At 41.1% G+C, this 20,773-nt stretch overlaps 1 protein-coding gene across 1 annotated transcript in view; it reads right to left on the bottom strand.

The window, feature by feature from the left end:
* Positions 1 to 20,773, bottom strand: part of LOC128378982 (voltage-dependent T-type calcium channel subunit alpha-1I-like) — a 112,280-nt gene that overhangs the window by 30,145 nt on the left and 61,362 nt on the right. The window contains exons 8-24 of the mRNA XM_053338576.1: positions 16,646 to 16,970; positions 15,999 to 16,390; positions 12,055 to 12,206; positions 11,206 to 11,391; positions 9,274 to 9,391; positions 8,956 to 9,111; positions 8,157 to 8,247; positions 6,999 to 7,153; positions 5,936 to 6,634; positions 5,231 to 5,331; positions 4,076 to 4,199; positions 3,793 to 3,861; positions 1,989 to 2,167; positions 1,329 to 1,455; positions 925 to 1,050; positions 705 to 794; positions 177 to 369 (exon numbers count right to left, since the gene is read on the bottom strand). Coding sequence (XP_053194551.1) covers positions 177 to 369; positions 705 to 794; positions 925 to 1,050; positions 1,329 to 1,455; positions 1,989 to 2,167; positions 3,793 to 3,861; positions 4,076 to 4,199; positions 5,231 to 5,331; positions 5,936 to 6,634; positions 6,999 to 7,153; positions 8,157 to 8,247; positions 8,956 to 9,111; positions 9,274 to 9,391; positions 11,206 to 11,391; positions 12,055 to 12,206; positions 15,999 to 16,390; positions 16,646 to 16,970 — 3,283 coding nt within the window. The remainder of the gene's footprint in view (positions 1 to 176; positions 370 to 704; positions 795 to 924; positions 1,051 to 1,328; positions 1,456 to 1,988; positions 2,168 to 3,792; positions 3,862 to 4,075; positions 4,200 to 5,230; positions 5,332 to 5,935; positions 6,635 to 6,998; positions 7,154 to 8,156; positions 8,248 to 8,955; positions 9,112 to 9,273; positions 9,392 to 11,205; positions 11,392 to 12,054; positions 12,207 to 15,998; positions 16,391 to 16,645; positions 16,971 to 20,773) is intronic.

The following is a 20,773-nucleotide window of genomic DNA, read 5'->3' as shown; positions in this document are numbered from 1 at the left end:
TACAACTATACTAGGAACTATCTTCCTCCCTCTTTTTTCTATCCCTCTCAAACTATTTCTGTCTCCTCCTTTAACAGCTCATATGCCTCTTTTTTTAAAATTCTCTTCCAGCTTTAACCTCTTCCACACTCCTATCTCATCTCTACTATTCCTCTCCACTCATTCTTCTCTCTTACTTCTCCTCTTCTTTTCCATGCGCCGCTGACGCTTCTCCTCTCGCCTCTTGGCCTCCTCCACCTCTTGGTGTTGGCGGCACTTGTGAAAGTTCTCCACCACCACGCCAACAAACATGTTGAGGACGAAGAAGCTGACGATGAGGAGGAAGGAGATGAAATACAGCAGCATCCATGGGTTGTTGTTGGTCACCGGCTGGAGTTGGAGTGGTGTGCGTATTTGTTTGTGATGTGATTATATTAGATGTAAAATGATGTGAGGAGATGCAGATGGGAGGTCGATGAGGATGAAAACAGAAAATAGAGGGAAGGAAACAATGAATTAGACAGATAAAAATGTAAGATTTAAATGTGAATCATGCCTAAAGAAACAGTCAGTTTTTGGTAGTTTGGACATTCCACTGTTATGTATGCATAAGCAGTTTTTCTGTTGCATTGCATTATGGACAAATCCTGAATAATATCTTCCTTCTCTATGATATCAGTAAATGTAATAATAACATTTGTTGTTGTGCAGCTATATGTGGATACCTGTTGGTCCACACCCACAGCATCCAGACCATGATACATGATGTTCACCCAGCCATCCTTTGAGGCGAGTACAAACAGGGACATCAGAGCCTAGACAACAATTGGCAGGAAACAGACACAATAAGGAAAACTGTTACCTATCAAATTATGTGCTGTTATACATTCCAATAACAAACATTATGCACACCCTATACGTGCAGGAAACACACATGAGACTAACCTGTCCGAGATTGTCAAAGTTGTACTTATGGTGGACCCACTTGTAGTTGGCTTGCAGACAGTCGGACTTATTGGTGATGTTTTTGACATCAGGACCAAAGCAGTAGAAGAATTTGCCTTTAAACAGCTGTCAATAGAAGAATAATGAGACAGGCTTTTGATGCTGTCTGACCACTTTCATAAAAAGAACAGACAAATAAGCCTTAGTAAGCCCCTCTGATGAGATGAAATGGTGATATTGAGTGAAATAATAAGCTGGTCAAAGATCCCACCAGCTGAATAATGTTGTTCAATGATGAAAGACTGGAAAGACAATGAGATTTTAACTGAGAGAGACAATTAAATTTGGATCCAGAAGTATGTGTTATCATCATTATTAAACACAGCAGGTCAGTCGTTCCCTACCTGAACACCAAGAATGCCAAAGATGATGAAGAAAGCACAGCAGATGAGGACGATGTTGCCAATGGGTTTGAGCGAAGTGATGAGGGTCTCCACCACCAGCTTCAGACCTGGAGCTCTGCTAATCACTCTAAAGGAAGCACAGGATTAAGTGTAGAATAAGAAAATCAAAAATGAAAGGGATACAAGTGGAGTAACAAACATGTATAAGAAGTAGATTGTGTATATAAATGTATTTCTTACAATGCTCTTTCACAGCCTCTCTAAAACGTGCAATATCTCAGATGCTGGGAATGGTGAATGCCATTGCTCTATTTAAGCATCTTGAAAATTGCAGTGATTAGCTCAAAAGACTTTATAATTCATGAGGGGGGGGCAGGAGTGGCCAGAAGGAAAATTGAAAGTGATTTAATTGATTATTTACAGTCACATTTTCAGTCTGCTGTTAAGATTGTTGAATACATTTTCAAATAGATTTTTGATCCGTCTGGGGCACTGAGCATTCAATGTTTTTTATTCGAGAATGACATTTTGAACTCGTGTGAAATTGTGAAGATAAATCTGTACACACAAGTAGCAGAGCTGTCATACTTCATAACATGATTATCCACAGATGCAAATGATCTACAAACACGTTCAAAAACTGCAGTGCTTTGTCCTTACCTGAGGGGACGCAATGTTCTGAGCAGCCTGAGTACTCTAAGTACACCCAGGATCTTAGCCCCACCCGCCATGGATACAACAATATCAATCAAAGACACAAAGACCAGGAATCCATCCAGAATGTTCCAGCTGCTCCGCAAATAAGCCTGTTCACCCACATACAGACCCATGGAAACCACCTGAGTATGTGAGGAGAAAATAGGTAAAGCAAAGTATTAAAACATGGACTACAAGTCTGCCATATGGCAAATGAAACACAATAACAAGATTTTTGTCTAAGAAAACACTGAAACTAAAAGAGCAAGAGGATGATAGTCACCAGGTGTAGGTCAACAGGCTGTCGACACTAACTAGACATGTTTTACACATCCTTAAATCTCTCTTTTTCTCTTTCTCTCTCTCTCTCTCTCTCTCTCTCTCTCTTTCTCTCTCACGCGTGTCATCACATGCATCACTGTAAGGAGAGCACAGGTAACAGTATGTTCAATATCCAGGGGTGCAGTAATAGCCCCAATGCCTTTGTCTTTGCCTTATCAAAAGCTTATTTGACATGTGAAGATACTTCACCACGTTGTGAGTTCAAGAGTGAGTGATGGATGTTGTACAGGCAATGTAATACACGTGCACAGAGCCGGGTTTTGTGTTTTGCTAAGCAGCCATGGGAGCATCACGCCTGCTTGGGCAAAAATCTGCAACTGACATTTGAAGCTGTTTACATCAGAGAGACTGTGGGGATTAGCATGCAAACTTATCAAGATGGTTGAAAGATCAGTGCTTGGCAAACATCTTGGGTCTAAATGCCAAAATGTAAACTGACCTCAATGACAAAAAGTAAACTGAATGTTCAAAAACTTTCTATTATTCTATTATTTTAATCTGTTTCTCATCTATTGATCTATAATAATCTATCTTTTTTAAATAAAAAAGAGCATGAGAAATTGCATTGCATATTAATACAGCTACAATCATTAGAATTACAGAATGGATTTTGGCAAGTGCTACATTGTGTCTGAAGCTGCCTTATGAAATATCACGCTAAAAGTGAGGTAGCATGCTGACCAATTCCTCAACCCTGCTGTGTGGTGCCTTTTATTTGGCTGCACTTTGTACATAACACTAAACTCTGTGGTGGAGTCCTAGAGAGAGATTAATGCTACACAAACAAACACACAACAACACACACTATTGAGATGCACAAGGCTCAGACAGACAGAGACACAGAGGGAGACGTGTACAGCTCGGCCAGGGGGCTGACAAGCCTGTGGCTCATTGACGAGCTGTGATTGGTTAATAATTGATTGTGGGAGTGCATAATTGATGGCCCACTTGTGCCAAAGTCTCTTGCTGTGAATACAGAGACTATGAGGGGTTGGGGGGTTAGGGGGCGGATAAAAGAAAGAAAAGATGGGGAAAGAAGAGAGATTGAGAGTCTGAAAAAGCACTGGTGAGTATAGAGGGACCCTATGGAAGTGGAAAAACAGATTTAAAAAAGAAGCAGTCAACATCAGAGAGGACAGAAGGAGAGAGAGTGTGGGGGAGTGCAGGAGATGGACTGCATCCATAAGAAGAGACTAGCCACTAATTAATGACATTGCTTAATTGCTCTATTCTCTGAAAGGAAGATGGGAATTGCCAAGAAAGAAGGGAAAGGGCTGGCTGTGGGAGCACTGAGTCAACCTCAATTCTGTGAGAGAGACAAGCAGGGAGACATGGGAGGAGACAGACAAAAAAGATGCATCTCTGTAGTTTGTACACTACACTCAGGGGTCACCGGCAGTAATAGAGACAGGTTGTAAAACGTTACCTTGAGTGTCATCTCGCTCACAAAGATGGCAGTAAAGATGTAGTTGGAGATGGTGAGAAAGACTCTTTCCTGAAGCAAGAGAGAGAAAGACAGACAAACAGCAAGATTGACAGTCAAAAAGAGAGGATGGGGGCAATTAGGGGTAATAAAACCTTTCTTAAAGCACCTTTTAGATAATAAAACAGAATTCATCCTGGGAGAATACAAAAAGCTACCACACAAAAGGAGCTGTACCTTCTACACACACACCAGACATTCACATACACATATCAGATGCATTTACCAAGCTGCCCTGTAGTATCTTGGGCCTCTCCAGAGCCACTGTGATGCAGTTGGAGAAGATGAATGCCAACACCACATAGTCAAACAGCTTGTGGGCTATGATGGACTGGCATATCTGTCTGAACCTGGGGGTAAGTGGAGAAGAGGAGGAAAGAAGAGGGGTGTACAGTAGGAATGAGTTACAGATAAAGAGAGGAGGGTGGAGGGCAATGAGAGACAAGTTTAAATAGGCATTGCATTTGTAATACAGCCAAAAAGAGGTGGAAGAAATGGGTGGGACCACTCTTCCCCCTACATTCAAGCAGAACAGGAGCCAAGTTCCCTATCAGTGCATGGGAGCTCTTTCCTATCTTGCTGAGTAAATAGCTTCATTCAGCCCCTGTTTACATCACTCCTAATTCAAAACAAATTACATTAACAACACTCTCAGAAGCACCAGACTCCTGAGGACAGTGGTCTGGTGGGAGGACGCAATAGAGAGAGATAAAAGAGAAAGAGACACACCAAGAGAGACAGAAAGGGATAAGACGTACAGTATACTGAATATGAATTTCAAAACTTAGCATATGACTCAGTGTGTGCTGCCAAAAAGCAATTAAATATCTTCGCTACAGTGTTTATTGGAAAGGGTGGAAATAAACAGAATAAAACGAAAAGAAGAAGGATCGATTTTATTCTAAACTGTTTTGGAGACATTTAAATGCCTTTTATTAAAACTCACTCAACTGTGTCTATTCAAACCTTTCCTGTGTAGATTGTAGCACAACATCGCTGCAAGTTAATGCGGCAATTTAATGAGTTGCCTATAGTATTAAATTTACCCCCCAAAGGCCTGTTTCTCGCTCTCTAACAGGACAAGAGGCGGTAGAAAATATCCCTTTGTCATTTGCAAGGTGGCGATCAATACTCTAATGTAGTTCCTCTCTGTGGAAGCTTGGCAACCTGTCCTTCCTATTGATGAGGTGGGGAACAAAATATGGCAGCCCATTTTTGATATTGTTTTGGTGAGATATGTCCTGTGGCCAGCTATTATACTGTTTGTACGAGAGGCTGTTGGGATTTTGGCTACAAAACAGCACGCATTTTAAATCTGTTGATGCGGTCGAGTCACTTCATCACTAAAGAAAAAGTGGAGCAAGGGATAAAGGGGACTCACTTGTTCTGTGGGGAGAATAGGAAGATAGACCAGTCCTCTCTGGTCTCACACCAGTCTGGTCTGTACGCTTCTAACATCTTCTGGATGCGGAAGCACAAGCTCTGCAACAAAGAATACACACATCAGAGCATGCATAGACAATAGGAGCCCATACGCCATGCATAATATAATCATGTAGTAAACACAAAATAGAGAGTTGCACAGAGAAACTGCCTGTTTAGACTCTCTATTTAAATTATTTACGAAATTGAAACAATTCTATAGTAACAGCTCAGAGCATCTCCCAAAATTACCATCTGTATAGCTCTCTCCCCCGCTGTCTAAATAGTCCTTTCTAATTAACCTTGTTTCACTCGTACACAGACTTGTTTACAATGAAAACAATGGGACTCCCATGAGGCCCAGGTGATAGGGAGTGCAGGCTTTATACAAAGTACTTGAAAATCCTGCACAAGAGAGTGGGAGATTATTACATGTGTAAAATGTTGTACTTTAACACAGTAGCTAATGGTTGGGTTACTGAGAATCCCAAGCATATATTGTGTGTCTTTGTTCTTTTCCAACACTGTTAAATACTTTCTCTGTGATTCTTATGGTGCTTCATAGTAAATTGGTTGCACAACATTACTTCTCTTACTCACCAAGCTTTTCCCAATGTTGTTATTATTATAATACCTTTTATAGCACATATATAACGTGACTTACATATTCAATATCATCATCCAGGTCCTCCTGGTCCTTGGTGCGTGTGTTAACCTGGGGGAAGACCTCAGCCATCAACTGGCCCTGATTGTTTGCCCCTCCAGCCTGCTCAATCGGGTGTCTAGTAGGGGGCTGGAGAAGCTGTGACAGTGGAGTCTTCCCATTACAGTCTTGGTGAACCCCCACTAAGCCACCCAGGCTATCAAGCCCACCGCCACCACCTCCAGTGATTATCATCCCCCCAGAGAAGCTCTTCTTCCTTTGGGGCAGCAAGTGGTGTGGTGGTGGTGGTGGAGGGTGTGGGGCTCCTGGGACCTGTAGCAGGTGGGGCAGCTCTAGCGATAGAGCTCTGCGATCCCTCCTGGGTACAAAATGGCCCGAGAGCATAGGATGGGGAAGGTGAAGAGCATTGGGAGCAACAGCAGGAGGAGAGAGAAGAGACTCCTCCTCGTGCGGGGTCGGTGAAGAGGCACGAGGGCCCCGGATACGAAGGCTTCCTCCAACCACCCCTCCCAGGCTGCCTAGGCCGTAGCCATAGAAAGGCCTTGCAGAGGTGGGTGTGAAGGCTGGACTAGCAGAGGGAGATGAAGAGGAGCAAGGACGGCATCCTACTAGGCTGTTCCAACTGGAACGACGGGCCCACAAGGCCTGAGGCTGGGGAGCCAGTGGGCGGCCCCAATTGTTGTAACTCCGACCTGGATACTGAGAAACAAAGAGAGAGGGCTCTTTCATTTTCCTGTACATCTTAGCCATACTCTAAAGAAAAATAAAGCAGTGTAAACATAAGCTGAGTCCTTTAATTAGCTAATCAAATAGTCTGTTGAATTGAAAATAATGAAATTTCTGTTGCATATAATTTCCTTGCAAATTCATAAAGAAAAATAAAATCTTTGATATGCTTCTGATGAATGATGCCATTAAGGACCTATGAATACTGGGGTGATCTACTGTAACACATAGCTTTCAGATAAATAACTCAGTCATTGATGAATGCAAGGGTGGATGGATGGAGTCAACCAAAAACGAATAAAGTGCGGCTATGTTTTTTACAGTCCTCTCCGCTTACCACAGCCTTCTGTTCCAGGTTGGCCCTGCCAAGAGAAATAACACTGTTCTTCCTGGATCCGAGAGCAAAGGTCAGCCTCTCTCCTGGAAACAGACTGGCGGGCAGTGGGGACAAGTCTAGGTGTCCATTAGGGGTCAGTGTACAGATCTTTGGGTCTGTACAAAAGAGCGAGTGGAGAGGAGAAAAAGGAAGGAAGTTAGGAAGAATGTGGTAATAATGGGAAGGAAGAGAACAGGTAAGATGGATGAGTGGAGGTTGTCAAAGAAAAAAGACTGTATTCCCTGCTTTTCTTGCTGTTTCTCTCTGAACTTGGTATTTTCCATCACTCTAAAACATTGAAGTCCTAAAACAATATTATGGCCGACTTAGAAAGTTTTTGTTGACACTAAATCAATGTAAAGGAGCCAGAGAGGAGCTTGTAATGGCCAGTGGTTTGTCTATTTTCAAACATAAGTGCTAAGGTCTGAAGGAACTTTAACTTTTTTTTTCCATGCACACTGACAATTAAAAGGCACATTTGGGCTGAGGAAAAGTGTGGCCAAACATCATTGAAGGCCTCTCTAATGTGCTGCTAAGTGCTACTCTATACTGCATGATGCTTGGCTTGTTCTTGGTGAATTCAGTTTTGGGAGAAGAGGTGAGGGAGTTGATGGACAAGTTGCTTTAGGCATGCATTTGTTAAAGTTTGTGCAGCTTACATTTCAGACTGGTACAAGATGCTAAGCAATATTTGTTGTGGAAATCTGCAGGCAATACTTTTAAACCCTGAGGCACAATGAATCAGCTGACACAGCAGCCTTCTGGGGGGCTGTCTATTGCTGTGGTTATACTTCTACCTCAGAGCACACATGTTGGTGCTCTGTTAGCCAGTCAGATTTAAGTACATATCAAGATGGTGGTGTGAGATTCAAAGATCACTTTTAAAGGAGCAATTTATTCAGTTATTTTAAGATTCAGACAAGAAAAACCAGATTATTTGATTGAAATGCATATTCCAAGGTTCAAGCAACTTTAGAAATAAAAGTCCAGTCAGGCTATGATGAATGAAAATCAATACAAGACATAGCTTGTTTAAAGTTGGTCTCATTAATCTCAATTGATTAACAAAAGAAAAATCAATCCAAAAAAGGCTATAAAGCTTCTAGCTGTATTTCATACCTGATACATGCAGAGTGTCTTTCTGCTTATCATTCTCCTCAAAATTGCAGGAAGACCTGTCATCATCTGAGTAAGAGCGGTTTGCATCTCCCTGTATTGTGAAAGTGAGACAAAATATAGAGGAAGAAAGAGTAAAAGTGTTGAAAAACTTAATCAATCATAAGTTAATTTTAATAGGACCTGCTAATTGTTTGACCTCCCCTTATTAATCAACTATGGGGCAATTTCCTTCCCAAGCTTTTCACTTGTCAAACCGAGCTTTAAAATAAAAGAGTCTGAAGTTGTAACTTGAGAAAAAAATTGTAAATTCAACCAGGTAATATGTGATAAAAGAAGAAGTAATTTAACTAAATCTCTCTTTCGGTGCAAAGTTGGTACCAACTTTTGTTTTTGCTTTTGTAGATACTCACTGATACAAATTAGGTCAGTGTTAACAAACTATTGAGGATTCATATTCATCCTATCTTATTTCTCATGTATTATTGTTATTATATGTACATTACATACATTTTTTTAATAATAAAAAGAAGGACAAAGATGGTGTGAACTACAGGGGAGCCAGCAGCCTCTGTTGATAGGTCATATGTGTTTTATCTTTTTTGTGTATTATCTTTATTGTCATAGTTATTGTCCTTAGCGTGGACAGCCTTTCACAGACCTATAATCATATCCAGATCCAACCTCTCTCTGCATTTTACTGCTGTATTGGACACACTGGTGTATAAGACAGACTCTACTTTTAAATGAAAGAAAAATGCATTTAAGGTGCCCTAAACCAAGATGGGTACCCATGTCTTACCTCAGCTTGGAAACCCTCTACCAAGATGGCAACCAGTAAATTGAAGAGCACGTAGTTTCCAAAAGTCATAAGAGCTACAAAGTAGAGGGCAGCACAAGGCGAGGTGGATGCCATGCCGTTGTACAACACCATGTTCCAGTCCTCCTGGGTCAGTATCTACAGCAAAGATATACAAAGAGTGGAGGAACACACACATATAGTACATACTGTACACACACAAACGTGCATAAAGGTGCAAAAAATAAGTTCACTAGCACATTTGGGAAATAAAAGTGTGTTGATGTGGGTGTGTTTGGGATGTCATTACACTATCTGTACCTGAAAGACAGTGACAATAGCCCAGAGCAGGGAGTCAAAGTTCTTCCTGTCAGGCACTGTGTCTCCCGCTTCTGTCTTCAGACTGAACTTGCAACCGAAGATATGCATCCCCAGGATACTGCAACATGAGAAGGTTTTTCCAATAATTCAGTGACACATGATATCATAGAATAAGATTGAAATAGACTTTTTGATTCAAGAATATAGGAAGGTGTGTACAAACATTTGACTGGTGCTGTACGTGTCATATGCTCTACATTTGTGAAATCTGACTGTATTCAAAATTTGAATGAATGAAACAAGAGAATAAATAATAAAGTAGTAGAAAATAAATGATAAAACAAATATTTTGTCTTTTCACACAATTATGTTCTAGGCTTTAATTTTAAAACAAACACACATACATTAAATGAATGCAAGTGTATCATCAACATAAACCATATCCAACACAGTCTTCATTAAAAGCCCTTTTACTGTCGTTCACTCTCCTATTTCCCTCTCTCCTGCTCTTTCTCTTTTATCTGCTTCCATCTGTTTGCAGTTGTGACTTGACTGTAAAATCAAGATAAAGCAGTTAATATTCTCATTCACTGTCGCTTTCTCTTGAGCAATTACGTAAAGGTTTCAAAGTCTTAGCTTAAGTGGCACTGTGCATTAACTTCTTACTAAAAGCTACAATGGTTAGATGTATCCTATGAGGTAAATGCCACTTGCTCAAGCTAACATTAGCTTGCTAAAAGCTCTGATGCCATTTGTCTTGATGAACAGTTGTGCCTGATAGCTGTGCTGCAGGCATAAAAGAGCTGGCTGGCAATTAGTACACACACATCTGAGGTCACACACAGATATGTAAAAGCAAAGAATAGCATTATGCTGCTGTGATATGGTATTCAGATCTGTTGTGTAAACATTATTGCACTCATAACAATGATGGTGAAAATTTCAAATAACAATAATTGTGTTATTACCAACTTTACAATCATTTTTGGTTGTCACTTTCAGACATGGAATAGGGGGGTAAACAGAGGAGGTGTATGTGTGTGTGCATAAACTGGGAAGATTAATAAGAGGAAAGATTAAGATCAATTATTATTTTACAGTTTTCAGAGTTTAAATTCTAACTTATTTATTTATAGAATCATTTTGCAAAACATTAGTACTGCTCACCCTCTCCATCACTGATTCTTTACACATGATCCTTTACATGTAAAGACAAACCATTGCTAATGGTGCACTGCTCACAATTTTTAAATACTCTAAAGTCATACAGTACAAGTCAATTTCAAATCAAACCAGTTATTAGTGTGCTGTTGAAATTTTGAATGAGTTTCTGTCTGTGCTGTCAGTGAAATAGTTAGTTTGCTGTAATCACTTTTCTTTTGCTCAAAGCCCATCTTTCTGTCTAATTTCATGGCAACTGAAAGGTTTATAATGCTGTTGGATTTACAGAACAGACAAACACAGGTAATCATAACCTTCATGGCAAAAAGTAACGCTGGAGCAGAAAGGCAGGTCAAACAGAGAAAAGCCATGACATATCTGAGACATGGTTTGGGCAAAGACGAGGTGCATCTCCAATAACTGGAAGCTAATCCTATTATTTTTCTCAGACTGTGTTCAGGCCTTTGGCTATGTCTGCCTGCACTATGCTCAATCACTACATTTCATCTTAATTTGATATATAATCATCTTATTTTTGTATTTAAAGTTTCGGAGTGGCAACAATGCAACCTGTCTAAGGCTGCGACACTATCAGGCACTGTACTGTATTCATATACATGAATATAGACATACAAACAGACATGCACCCAAAATCTCTATTCTCCTATTCTACAGATTCTTATTTATATGTCCCTCCTTCTCTGTCTTGCTAATCTATATTTTCTGCGCTGAATTTCATATAAATGCATGCCCCCTCTGCTCCTCTGTTACCTGAAGATGAAGATGAAAAGCATGAGCAGCATACAGAAGGTGGCTACGTTGTCCATCGTCTTCATCAGTACCACCAGCTGCCTCCTCAGAGCAGGCATGAACCTCACCAGCTTGATGACCCTGAGCAGCCTGAAGGTCCTCAGCACTGACAGACCGCCGTCCGCCTGGCCGATGATCTCACACACACTGTAAAGTATGTGACACACACACTATAAGTATGTTGCATTGGGTGGACATATGTATGACAGACATAATGATAAAGTCAGAAGATGGAAGATGTGAATGAATTTTAAGGAGAAAGAGTTCAAATGTATTTAGTCACAATTGACAGAAATGTGGGAAGAGGAAGATAAAAATTAAATAGCAAGAAGGCAAAGACCAGATAAGAAAAGATTAGATGAGAGGGTAAGTAAATCTTTTACACTCTGAGAAAACACACTGCTGCACAGTTTTACCGCCATACAAAATCCATACAGCTGTGGGATAAGGAATACTGTTGCATTTTACATATTTTATCCTATGCTGCTAGACAGTTTTATATTAAACACTTGTCTCATGAACTAAGTAGTGTTATTATGTAAAGCTCCATGGGGAATACACCAAAAAAAGATGGAAAATCTGATTGGAATGGTAACTATGATTATGTTAAGAGAGATGAGAGTATATCTTGAAACTCATTTGATGTACAGTATAATTAGACATTTGGACAAAGTTAATTTCTGAATGAATGATTTTATGGAGATTGTGTTATGATTACAAAGAATGGCTCTACAACAGAGAGCATATATATTATAGCGCATTTATTCAATTAAACATAACAATCAGCAAATAATGTTATAGATTGCAGACCTGATGATGACAATGATGCCGTCAAAGATGTTATAGGGGTTCCTCAGGTACTCAAAGAAGCCAAAAGCGGTCAGCTTTAAGATCATCTCCAAGGTGAACATGCTGGTGAAGACAATGTTGCAGATTTCCAGGACATTTGTCAACTCGTCCGGCTGTGTGGAAGAGGGTGGCGGGGTCACGGAAAAGCAGAAACACAAAATGTAAAGAGCATGTGAGATGTGGAAGTGGGTATAGAGTATAGACAGAGTTGCACAGAGAGCGGTAGGCAAAAGATGGGGTGAGTTCAAGTCGGAAGCATTCCAGGTTAAAAACAGAGCAGTGATAGACAAAGAGAGACAGGTAGAGGAAAAATAGATAAAAACAGTTCATAATAAACACCTTCTTTACAATCATGGCTGCTGCAACAAAAGATGCTGGAGCCACTGTGAAGAAAACAATTGTGTACGCATCACATTTCACTGCCTGTGTTGAAAAAAGCTGTCACTCAAACTGTCGCTCACTTGAAAGGAGAATTTCTCCCTTACCTGGCATATAAAATGAACACTCACACGTCTTATCTAAGATAGGAAACAGTAAGAGAAGGAGGAGAGGAAATAGCTTGAAACACATGGACACAAATTGTTTTTTTTTAAAGCACGGCTGTTTATGTGAAATTGTAAAGGAAAACTCAGGAAACATCGCATCAGCAAAAATAAACAGTATATTGAGAAAGGTAAGTGAAGAGTGTACATTGTCTGTGTAGCACATGGTTTCAAAAACTGGCTGAATAACATCTTATCATGAATTGGCAAAGGAACACAAACACACACACACACACACACACAGACACAGACACACAGACACACAGACACACAGACACACACACACACACACACACACACACACACACACACACACACACACACACTCTAGTCAATCCTGGGTTTATTTCCAACTGTATGTTCATGTGCCGAAGTATACTTTCTGTGTGAGTTCATGTGTGTTATACATGACATGAATCATATGCTTTCTTTCAGTTCCAAGCCAGCAGAGAAATAGTAAGCTAGTTAACCATATCAAAGAAAAACACACTTTCATCCCTCCTCTCCTTTAAACCGCTTTTTCTCCCAATCTATCCCCATCCCACTATTTCTCCATCCCCTTTTCTTTTTTATTTCAGAGTCTTATTATCAGGCAGACCCATCTCTTCCCAATCAATATCCTCTTGTCGATCAGATGAGGGAGAACAGGGGTGAGGCAGAACCCAGCTCAAGGAGAAGGAAAAAGAGGAGAGAGAAGGGAAATTGGTAAGAAAGAGAAAGAATGAGAATGAGATAGAGAATTAGAAGGGAAGTAGTGGAGAAGAATCTACTTGAATAGATAGAGCAAGAGCAAGGATGATAAAAGGGAAGGAAGAGAAGGAAAAAAGTAAAAATAAAACATGGCTTTTGTTGAATACAATGTTTTCTGTAAAAACATCTACTGAGACTTTTTTGAGGCCGCTAGCTAGAAGCTGGAGCAATCAATGGACTACACAATGTTTAGATGATAACATGGTTCACCACCTGTAAAATATTCAAAATACCATAAACAAATATTGAAAACAATGATAATAAAATTACGAGTGCGAATGTACAGACACTACAGATATTTATTCTTTAGCAGTTATAGTAGCTCTATCCTTGACCTTTGTCCACCACTCACTCACTAGTCCTAAGTACAAACACAGGATATGAGATTTATTGCTATTGACAGAACTGTCACAGCCCTTGACAACACAGGTTAACTCAAAGAAAATACCATCATTCCTCTCATTCCTCTCTCTTCTTCTTCATATCCTTGAAGCTGTGTTCACCCATGTTACTTTTCATCTCCCCAAAAATCTTATATTTTATCCTTTATTCCCTCTCACACAAACATCATTTTTCCTGTTTCTGTTATCAAAAATGTATCTTCAGCCAGCGTGTGAATGTTGCTTGAATATGAATCAACCTGCAGACCTGAATTCCAATGTGCCTAAGCTTGTCTTCAAACGTGTGCAACATCATCTAATGAATTAGTCATAGTTGAACACAGCTGTAAAAATAAAACTCTTTGGTCGTCATGAGGTCACAATCACAAACTGCAAGATCATTTCTAAAGAATAGTGTACATTTTTGAAGTTGGAAAAACACACTCATTCAGGTGAACATTTCATTAGGGTGTGGTGCAAGTAAGGCAGCCCTGTAGTTAGTCATTTTTCAGGGAGAAAAATCAGCTTCAGAGTTCCTGTTTTAGAACAAAATCACATGAGGTGAGATTCTCCTACTGCAGAGCAAAAACACACACTTGTATCAACTGTGGAGGGAGAAAGACTCAAAAGACATTCAGACAACGCATCTGTGAGTGTGTGCATGCAAATGTGTGTATATGTGTGTGTGTGTGTGTGTATCACCGCATGCACGCCTACTTTGAAACGTGCACATTCACTCACACACAGAATCACACAGGGAATTGAGCTGAAAACTGCTGTGTAACCGGCGTCTGCATCGCTCTTCCCCTCACGCTCGTCTCCCCACCCCCTCACCCCCTCGTTTATTTTTAGAGTCTTCAGAGATGAGAGAAAGCAACTACTCTGTACGCTGTCAAAGAGTGAGTGGGCGGATAAGAAAGAGAGGGAGAAGTGGGGAGACGGAGGGGTGAAGCTGAGGGAGGTAAAAAAGAGTCAGGGAGTAGATGAGAGACGCTTGGGGTAAGGAGGGGAGGACGGACGGGAAGGAAGGAAGGAAGACAGTGAGGAACAAAGGAACAAGTGGGGGGGAAGGAACGTGCGAAGCAAAGGTGCACAGAGGGATTTGTGGGGAAAATAATGGGAGAGAAGTGGAAGTAAAATTAGCAAGGGAGGGAGAGAGAGATTTAAAATAGTACTGAGAGAAAAGAGAATGGCATGACTTGAAAAAGAGAAATGAAGGAAAACAAAAAAGCTGTTTTATGTAACAACTTGTGAGTGTATGCGCCTTCATGTCTTTCTCTTGGTGCATGCACACAATTTTAAAAAGATATTTGTGTATATTCATGCACACGCTAGGACACAAATAGATGCACATTGTGTGTTCGCGCCTCTATGTGTATGCGTGCGCGCGTGCGTGTGTACATTTGGCAGGCTTCTCCCACTTGCGCTCTCAGACACCTGCCTTGTCTGCCTCTGAGGAGCCTGGCCAATGTTAAAAGCCAGCTCGGTTTTGTCTACCGCTAGGCTAAATGTTTACACCTCTGTCAGGAAACGGCGTGGCAGTGATTCTCCACTCCCACACTCATCCTTCTGAATGTCATCTGCTATTATATTATTTATAGCAGCAATCCTTCATCAGCAGTGACGGTGGTTTATCTGCTGAGGCTGTGCTGATTTGTGGGAGTGAGAAGGGAGCAAGAGAGATGATTGTGCTAAGAGATCATATTGACACTATAGTTTGTCAGTCTAAGGGATTAAAGGCAACGGATGAGGGTATTAAAGCATTGTATTAACCATGTTTCGCTATCTTTGTTGCCAAATGACAGGTATTTGAAATCAGTTCACACATAAATAAATAAATAAATGCAGGTCCTATAGCTTGTGCTATGAATGCTCACATAGTAAGTAGAGCGAGGGTACATTTCCACTGCAGAATTTCCATCAATAAAATAATATATTCATGCCAAATAAAAAACACTGGAATGCGTTTAATGTGAAATACATGGAGGAAGTTGAGTTTGCAGCAAATTAAGACAGAAAACAGGAGCAGGTATAAAAACAGGAAGGATTCTTCCTTAAATTTGATCGAATATACTTCTAAGTAGGAAAACTACAATCAAAAGCCACTCTCTAATCATAGTCAGTCCAAATGAAAGGGCAATTTCCACTTTGGTTTGTTAAAATGACACATGGTCACTGCAAAAACAGTGTCAGTACCAATGTTTACGTGACAACATTGACCAAAACATCTTACCTGGTTATGATGTTCGATGCCCATACTGATGGTGTTGATGAGAATAGCGATCATGATGCCCCTGCTGAAGTACTTGCTCTCCACAATGCCCCACAATTTCCTCCTCATTTCATTCCAAATGTGCCTACACTGTCCAAAGCATGTCCTCCTTTTCTTTTTCCTCTCTCCATCTCCCCTCTCCTCTAAGTGGTTCTCCTCCTTGCCCGTCTCATTCACAGCATCTTCCTCCTCTTCCTCTGCGTTGGCGGAGTCTCCAACAGCCCTTGCACCCTCTTTTAGTGATAATGCACATACAGGGCAGTCCTCTGGATTCTGGGGCACAGCCAGACTGATGGAGTTGGCTAGTGGTTGAGATTCATGGTCTTGTTTGCTTTGGTGCGGACAGTGGGTTACTGGAGAGATGCCGACAATTAAACAGAAAGAATATGAGACTGTGCACTTTAATTTCAGATGTTCAGGTATTCTTTTGCTTGATAAGAAAAATCAACAGGAAAAGTATATTTTGGACAGTGTGAAATTGCCCTTACCAAAAGTAAAAGTACCAAATTTATAGTCAAACCCAGTAGCATAGTTTTACATGTTGTCTGAAATGAAAATGTTAAATGTTACATAAATAAAAAAACATTTGCCCAGGTCCCCCTACTCACATTTTGGGTGCTTCGAATGGTTACGCTCTCCATTCACATTCCCTCCACCTCGCCTGTTACCCCTGCCTCCACCAGGAGGGGGGGGCTTGCCCCTCAGCGTGTAGTAAAGAGCTGCCGATCTCCTCTTAGCCTTGCGGAGGACATGGCAGACCAGCTGGAAGAGCTCCTCGTAACAATCTCCTGGTTCAGCCATGCTGGCCAGAGTGGAGGAAGACAGGCACTGAGCCCTTTGCTCCTGCATCAGCTGGTGTTCCCGCTGTTTGGTCTCTGAGAACTGAGTGGCGATAACCACCAGGCACAGGTTGATCATGAAGAATGAACCAATCTGGATGGGTGTAGAACAAACAGAAGGTTGGACTGCATATGTATGTGGAACTTAGTGTGCTATTGAGTATATAAAGTGAAACAAAGCCAAATGAAAATGGCTGCAAGGTACATGAGCTCATTTGACAGATAGCCTATGTAGTCCAAAGGATGAGCTAGTGCAGAAGGCAATAATAAACAAATGTAACACCCCTAATTAAAAGAGAGGCACCACTGCAGTGTACTATTTAAAATCAACCCAAATGGTTAATGCACATGCCATATAACTTTGCAACATCCCTGGTTTGATTCTAGTCAGGGATCTTTGCCACCTCTCTGCCTAGCTCGCACTGTCCGCTGCAAGCCAAGCTCAGGAGAGACTCAGCAGTCAGACATTTCACCTTAAAGGTCAGTCCACCTTAAGTGAACCTGCTAACCCACTGTCACTAACTTCAGGGCTAACCTTCTTTCACTTTTCAGGCAGTTGAGGAAACAACAGACGAGGCTTTTCTTGGTCTTGACAAGCTGCAGCGTTTATTAACTCACACATTGTAGCCCATACTGTACATTTACTGCCAGCGGACAACTCACTGCTAACCTTTTCCTGTGCTTTGGCTACAGTCATTGTCACTTTTCTGTTGTTTGCTCTACTCGCTCAACCACACACATTATGCACTGCCCTAAAGGAGCTACACAACCTTTATAACTATACCTTCCACTTAGATGTCCTTTGAAGAATGAGGAGAGGAAGGATTCTGGGATTCAATGCACTAGTGGATGACTCAAAACAATTCCACGATAACGCAGTGTGTGACTGAAAATAATTTGTAGCCCATTGATATTAATAATCGTGTGAAATGTTGGCAGCGGTACTCACAATTCTGCAGCAGCGCACCATCGCTACAGAATCATGAGCAAACACTGTGTTCATTTAAAAATCATGAAATGTGTGAAATATGTGATGTTCTAACAAAAAATACAGACTTTTTTAATATCAAGATCACTCACTTGCTGATTTCAATAATGTGTGCTAATCCCCCTGTTAGAAATGTTAGCATACATGCTAAGGTCTCTGATGGCTGGCTTCCCACCAAACCAAGGCTGACTGGAGCAGACAGACGGAGCCAACAATGAACAGTTCAGCGTCTGGTTATCTTTCTTTTTGTTTCGTTCCTCGACTCCGACTTAACTTTTCCTCCACCCGTATTCCGGCTCAGCATCTTTCTTTACTGTTTTTCACAAAATAGCTTTGATTTGCTTGTCATGAGTTGAAATTAAGGGTTAAAGGGCAGGGGTTAGTTGCACAGAGGAGATGGGGTGAATATGTGTCGGCTGACCTTTTTTGTGGCAGTAATGGGAGTCACTACAGAACTACTGAAATTACTTTTATTGGACTACTCTGAGCAGGTTAAGGAACAATGATTAGATCAATATTGCCTAATGCTGAACAACTCAAAACCAGACTGCTGGATGTGAAGAGCAGCTTGTAGCAGAGTCTATGTTTTGTTCATTACAAATCTGAACATGTATCCCTCTTTCCTCTTGCACAAATCTCTCTCTCTCTCTCTCTCTCTCTCTCTCTCTCTCTCTCTCTCTCTCTCTCACACACAAACAAAAATATATACACCTATATACACCTGCAAAGGCAAAATGTTTGGAGCAGGAACACTCAATAAAACATGCACAGATATAAAATCCAAACAGAATAACCTTCCACCCACACAGCACACTTTCATCCACAGTGATCAAAGATGCAGGGCCAGGTGAAGGAGAGAGTGGAGAGGCTGAGGAGGAATGAAAAAGAAAGACAGACTGTGAAATATTCACAGAGAGAGAAAGATAGAGGAAACATAGAGGGGGTGAGAGGGAGGAGAGATGCCCATCTGTAGCCTGTGGGTCAAAGCAGGTCTGCAGGTGTGGGGGGCTTTGATTTCCCTCCAGGCTTGCATCTGTTTGTGTGTGTGTGTGTATATGTGTGTGTGTGTGTGTGTGTGTGTGTGTGTGTGTGTGTGTGTGTGTGTGTGTGTGTGTGTGTGTGTGTGTGTAGTGTGTGTGTAGTGTGTGTGTGTGTGTTTGTGTCTATTCTGTGATTCTGATCAGTAGACAGCTTTGCGCATAATCAGGGAGGGCAGTCCAATATCATGCATTCAGATGATCACTGCATTATGCATGCATGAATACACACACACACACACACACACACACACACGCAAACACACAAACACACACACACACACACACACACACACACACACACACACACAAATTAAGATGGCAGCCTTAGCTTACAAGTGATTGCATGTGTCTGTGAGCTTCTATGCAGGAACTGTCACATACATTTATGTACATATACTCTCTCTCTCTCTCTCTCTGAAACACACACACATGCACACACACACACACACAACCTCCTAATAATTGCCCTCTTGCTACCACTTAGCTTAAGTCACTTAAATCCATTTATTCACACTCTTCAATATGTACACTTTGGCTGCACACTCGACAGTATATCAAGCAGGTAGAGATGAGACTCTGTGTCACGACAGAGGTCACACTTGTCTTTGTGCCTGCGTTTTATATTGGGGAACACACACTTATAGGATCAACTCACAAGCAGTGGAGCACAGTATACTGCCAGCTATAATAACTACACGTCAGAGAAGGACAGAGAAAGGGGGCAGAAGGCAGAATTGGCTATGTAAAAGGAAATAGGAGAAAAAGAATACAAAAGGAAAGAACGGTAAGGTGACCCTCATTGCATCACCTTAGGGGGCCCATTGTAGTGCCAGCCCAGAAACCTCTCAAAGTGTCAACAACACTTTCAAGGAATCCCTCAGGACCTCTGACTACAAGTTGCCAAACAGACTGGAGCCTTGTAGGGAAGCTCAAAAGAGGCAACACATTTGTGTCAATCAATCATTTAACACAAACAGAGCAGTGTGTTTCTCCAGTTGTCAGGTGTTCAGCGAGTAACTCACCTCTGTACACTGAACATAAAGCAAATTGTTTTTGCTTGGTCACTTCTCGGAGACTATTAGGCTTGTAGTGGTTCTACTGGGACATGAAATTATATGTGGGATATAATTGTGTTCAGTTCAATTTTACGTGTCTTCTATTGGACATTTATTTAATTGTGGTATATGGATCTACAATCCACATGAGATTTTGATTAATGGAGCAGTTTAAACTAAGAAAAAATGATCACACTGTAATGGGCACCCACTGTCAGCTATCTCTGGGTTGCAAAAGCAATGCCGATCTGTTGTCAGATTTTGTAAAGATTCAGGTAATGCCAGTGATGTGGGGAAGAAGTGGGCAAGACAATGTTTTCATAGGGCAGGTTTTATGCTCTGGATTCTTTCTTTCTCATTTCCCATCTTATAGTGTGATGTGTGAGAATTTTAGCATGCTTGTGACTGATTGCTGTGCTTGTATTCTTTATTCCGCTTCACCTTTTTTTTCACTCATCCTATCACCTTCCATCCACTCATTCCCTCTCACTTATCTTTGTTCAATACAATTTTGACTGTCCCGTTCTTCACCTTCTTTCCTCTCCTCCTGGTCTAATTTTCAGGCTCCACACCCACTTACTAAAGAATACATGTCAATTTCGTATTGTTCACCTGCTGCTGAGTAAGTGCAACATCTGGAGTGCCTATTGTACATCTGCTGCTACACAGAGAGACTGACTGCTGTTTTACGGATAGACCGAGGCATGAGAGTGCTGAATTAAACAACCTTCATTGTGCTGCCATCTGGCACTGCATGCAAAGAGCTGATTTAGCTCTTGCACAAAATGTGTAAACACTATGTTTTCTCCTTGGA

Source organism: Scomber japonicus, chromosome 18 (assembly GCF_027409825.1).
Source record: "Scomber japonicus isolate fScoJap1 chromosome 18, fScoJap1.pri, whole genome shotgun sequence".
Lineage (NCBI taxonomy): Eukaryota > Metazoa > Chordata > Actinopteri > Scombriformes > Scombridae > Scomber > Scomber japonicus.
The sequence above is the reverse complement of the archived record's forward strand: the minus strand, read 5'-3'. Positions and strand labels throughout refer to the sequence as shown.